We start from the raw sequence: 4,744 nt of genomic DNA on the forward strand, positions 1-4,744 counted from the left end.
TTCCGGGATATAATTGGTAGAGCGTTGCTATCAATCCCAGCAGCAGTGTTTTGTGGCACTGCCTGCTACGGTTGTTAATACAGTCACACCATCCTCCCTTCTCTGGGTCTTTCCTGAGTGGATGACAGCTCAAATGAGGTATCGATTTATTCCAGTGTAAACTTTGTCACTGCAGCAAACTGGAAGCTTCACATGATGACCTGAAGCAGTCAGAGTTGCTTTTGAGAAGCTGAGTTCTGAACCTTTGTAATACTTCAATATCTACAGTTGCGGTGCCCGTAGGCTGCTGTTCTGCCCACAGTAGGCTCAGAGGGTGGTGGTAGAAATGTGAGCATCTGTTTCACGAAATATTTGGATGACTTGTATTTTCTAGGGCTTAATGCATCTCCAGGGGAAGCCTGTCTGTTCTTTTGACCCAGAAGGGTTGATTTTTGCTGCTGGAGTCAATTCTGAAATGGTGAAGCTCTATGATCTCCGTTCTTTTGACAAGGTGAGCTACCCTAACTGCACTTTTTACACTTTCTAGCTTGTAAGAAATAGTCCAAACTGAGTGCTCGGAGGCTGAACTTCTTTACTCCAGCTTACTGTCTGGGGTGCCTACTTGGCACCTAGAGACTTTTCAGTAAGTACACACCTCGCAGACAGAAAGGGATACGTAGTCGCGTCCTGAAATCCACTCTTGAGCCAATGTGAAAGGTTACCTCTAACTTTTTAACATGTTCTGAATTTCTGTTTAGGCTTTTTGTAGATGTGTGCTTTAGGGTGGTTTGTTGTTTTTTCGTTTTTTTTTATCCTTGCTGCTGATCCTGGAAAAATACTGGCAAAGGTAGAGCCAGGATTGTCAGAAAGGATGGACATTGTAATTGGGTGGGCAGCTGAACTGGCTGAACGCTGAGCGTAGTTCCGTGGTTTTCAAAAAGTCAGATGACTCTTTCTCTAACTTCAGTTACCAGCCTTGTTTAAAAACCTCATTCTACCTTAAATTAATTTCTGCTGTTGAACGTGGTAGAGTGTGGGCCTGTTGGGTAGTAAGACACCCTACTGTGGCTCTCCTTGGCTGTGGAAGGGCTGGATTCATGCTTCTTTGAAACAAACGTGTGGGATTTTGCCATGACACTTTCCTTTGGTATCTTGGGACTAAAGACTTTCTTTTGAAAAATCTTAAACTTTTTCGTGGGCTAAAGTTAAAAGCAGCTCTTACTAGCAGCAGTGTGTACAGAGTCTACATCATATTTCCCTTTTTTTCCTTTGAAGGGGCCATTTGCTACGTTTAAGATGCAGTATGACCGAACGTGTGAGTGGACAGGCCTGAAGTTCAGTAACGATGGCAAACTCATCCTCATATCGACTAATGGAGGGTTCATTCGCCTGATCGATGCCTTTAAAGGAGCTATCCTGCATACGTTTGGGGTGAGCAGATTCTGTGGTACCTGCTCAAAACTTTATGCTGCTGTGGGAGCAGGTGCCCTCAGGTTATGAGATTGCTGCGGACACGCTCTCTACTATGTGTTCTCCTGTTTGTGCCACAGGGTTATAACAATAGTAAGGCTGTCACGCTGGAGGCATCTTTCACACCAGACTCCCAGTTCATCATGATAGGTAAGATAATTCTTCCTGGACAGAATTTCAGTGCTCTGAAATCAGATGTGTTATGTAGGAATAAGGTGGTGTCTGTTGGGAAGCAGAATGTATTTACACACCACAGCTGGGAGGTTGCTTTGCACTGACGCCTCCTGGTGTGTTAGTTCACTCAGTGTTTTCTAGACTGAAATGTAAACAAGCCTGCAAGGAGACTTTTATTTTTTTCCTTTATATATGAATGCTCTTCCAGAAAAGATGGTAAACCAGCACACTGCTGCAGTGTGTGGAGACATGTCACATGACTGATGTCAGCGGTCCTCACCCTGCAGCTAGGATGTGCTTGTGTGCTGCCTCAAGCATTCTGGGGCTGTTTTGTGGCCGGCCCTTCACTGCCGGATTAGCAAGGCACCGATTGGTCTCGTAGCCTGCTGTGAGCCCTCTCAGGCACATACCTATGCTGGTGCAGCTGCGTTTTGTCCATGTGGCTCATGTAAACTCCCGTGTCTGTGGAACAAGCTCTCCTTCACCCTTGAGAGAAGCAGTAGGCATCAGCCTGATGGCCCCAGCCCCCTTCCTCAGCCTCTTCAGGAAGGACTTGAGTGAAGCAGGTGGCAGAAAGCAGTTGCAGCTCTGGTAAAGCCTGGTGCTGCAGGTTGGGCACCCCTCAGAGAGCACTTCAGTCACTCTGCTACACTCCACTGCCCCACAGGACCCGTGAACACAAGTCAGACCCATCTGTGTGGTGCTGCCCTCTCCTAGCACCTACTTTTTGATGTTCTTTATGTGGCTGGTACATCAAATGTTTAATTTTGTTGTAAATGGTAGCTGCATCCTCATTTTTCATGGATGAGCGATGGTATTGGCAAAACTACTTTTGTTTGTTCTGAGAACTTCCTGTTTGCAGAGAAGATGGGTGGAGTTCTTTGTTTACTCTCTTTGGAGAGCACTTCATTGCACATACTTGCCTTTCTGTGCCCTTCCAGAGAAAAAATATAGTCAAAGAAGTTCCAGAACACTTATTTCTGTTCAATTCTTACATATGGTTAGGTTACAACTTGTACTTCTTAATTTTTCCTCCCTGTAAAACTATACTTACAAATAAAAAAGCAGAAGAAAATTCCTTACATTTGTATTAGGAATCCTATTTAAAATGAAACTAAAGCAGAATTGAATTATAAAAATGTTAAGTGTCCAGCCTCGGAGTCTGCAAAATGCCATTTTGAAGTGAAAAACCTGTCGTATGTACCAACGTGGATTGCTGACACCTCCAGTGAGGCTTCTAGTAGTTGGCATAGTGTCCTGAAATGTGGTTACCTCAACAGCAAAGCCTGGGCTCTGATTCTGTGCCTACCTGGTGAGATGTTTATCTCCGTCTGCATCTGAATGGAGAACTTGTGTGAAAAATGACTAACAACCAGCTTTCCACCTCTCGCACACCAGTGTGAGTTGGCAAGGGTCATCCTCCTCAGCTGGGTGGTGGTAGCTCTCCTGTTCTACCGGGTGGCCGCAGTTGTTACCCTCTGCCAGAATTGCATTGCACTGTGTTGTGTAGTTGAGTCTCTGCAGAGTGAAGAGCTAAACCTGCTGTTTGGGTACTGGTGTGTAAACTCCAGGGATGTTTTGTAAATGCCCTGGTGACACTGAGAATCTTAAAGGCTAAACTATGAAGATGAGCCATGCTTGTTGCTACAGTTCTCTGACAGAAAAGATTATGTTCCTCATTTTCTCTGCTGGCCTCTCCAGTATGTTCTACATGTCTCGTTTTCCACTCCTGCTTGCAGGTTCAGAGGATGGGAAGATCCATGTTTGGAATGGGGAAAGTGGGATGAAGGTGGCTGTGCTGGACGGGAAACACACTGGTCCTATAACCTGTCTGCAGTTCAATCCAAAATTCATGACTTTTGCTAGTGCATGTTCCAATATGGTAAGGAAAGAGTTTTAAGTTCCTCCACACTCAGTGAGGTGCTGACCCTTTTAGAAGTGAATCTGAGAAGGCTCAGTGCCACTGATGGGTGTTTCCGTGGGCTTCAGTGAGCACCAGGCCCCTGTCTGTTATACCTGGATTGCACCTTACCCAGCAGGTAGATGTGCACTGGCAAGCCAGTGTTCAGACACACAGCGAAGGCAGAGCAGTGAGTGAACGAGCACGCAGAAGTGCGAGTTCTTTAGTCACCGTACACAGCTGGTGTTTTCGGTTTGTGTAAGCCTGGCTTGCTCTGGAGAACTTGCACTGCCAACCAAACCAGTGTAAACGGGGATTGTAACCTTGAAGTGCTGGGAGGGCGTTGCTGCTGCTTTGTAGTCTCTGCCTGTGTGTGTATGGCAGGCCGCAGTGGTCAGCTCCTGCAGCGTGCTCAAGGAGAGCTGGGTGTTCTGGTCTGTAAAAGACACTTGTTCTTTCCTCTTTTGTAGGCCTTCTGGTTGCCAACTATCGACGACTAACTGCTGTGCTGCAGCTGCTGTGAGAGACTTTGGTACTGCAAACAGCAGCACGTCATTGCGAGCATAGTATTGGAATTGCCTGGGTTTTCTAGACTGGGTTCCTGTTCCTGCACACATCTCCACGTCTTACCTTTATCTGCTGCATTCCTTTGCGAGGACTCCTCCACACAGCCTGCCAGCACGTTCAGAAGCGGCATGCTCCATGTTCTTACCTTCCAGTCCATGCCCAGCAGGCTTCAACTGCAGTTGAGACCGACACAGTATTATTTCTGAGAGCAGTGAAGTCTGATTTATTTACAAAATGTTTGTGGCTTTTTTTTTAAGCTGTAATTACATTATGTTTCCCTCTGTAAGTGCACAAGGCTATTGGTGTTCCAAGGTGGAACGTGCAGTTCCTTCCTGTAAGTGCATGTTTTTAACATCTGGGATCTCTTTGGTTACACTGCAGTCCACAGATGCAAAGTTACTTCTGTGCCAAATGTGAACACTGACAGTTTTCAACCTAAACAGCAGATGCTGGATTCTCTCGCAGTGGAACACGCACCCGAACAGTGGGTGACTGTAAATCCTGTGATCCTTTTTTTTGGTGATGTAGTGTGAAACACACCACACAGGTTCTGTCACTGCCAGCACTTGCTGAAGCTGTTTGATGTGCCAGCATCCCGGCGGGTGCAGACAGCGCTGCTGAGGTCCTGTCAGTGTCCCAAGCAATAAAGGAGTC

General features: G+C 46.3%; 1 protein-coding gene across 1 annotated transcript in view; it reads left to right on the forward strand.

The window, feature by feature from the left end:
* WDR82 (WD repeat domain 82) overlaps positions 1–4,341 on the forward strand; it is a gene marked incomplete at its 5' end in the record, with an annotated part of 9,430 nt that extends 5,089 nt beyond the window's left edge. Inside the window, 5 exons of the mRNA XM_010145544.1 lie at positions 374–490; positions 1,255–1,410; positions 1,530–1,599; positions 3,363–3,505; positions 3,994–4,341. Coding sequence (XP_010143846.1) covers positions 374–490; positions 1,255–1,410; positions 1,530–1,599; positions 3,363–3,505; positions 3,994–4,023 — 516 coding nt within the window. The remainder of the gene's footprint in view (positions 1–373; positions 491–1,254; positions 1,411–1,529; positions 1,600–3,362; positions 3,506–3,993) is intronic.
* Between the last annotated feature and the right edge of the window lie 403 nt (positions 4,342–4,744).

This window comes from Buceros rhinoceros, unplaced genomic scaffold (genome assembly GCF_000710305.1).
Source record: "Buceros rhinoceros silvestris isolate BGI_N320 unplaced genomic scaffold, ASM71030v1 scaffold34701, whole genome shotgun sequence".
Lineage (NCBI taxonomy): Eukaryota > Metazoa > Chordata > Aves > Bucerotiformes > Bucerotidae > Buceros > Buceros rhinoceros.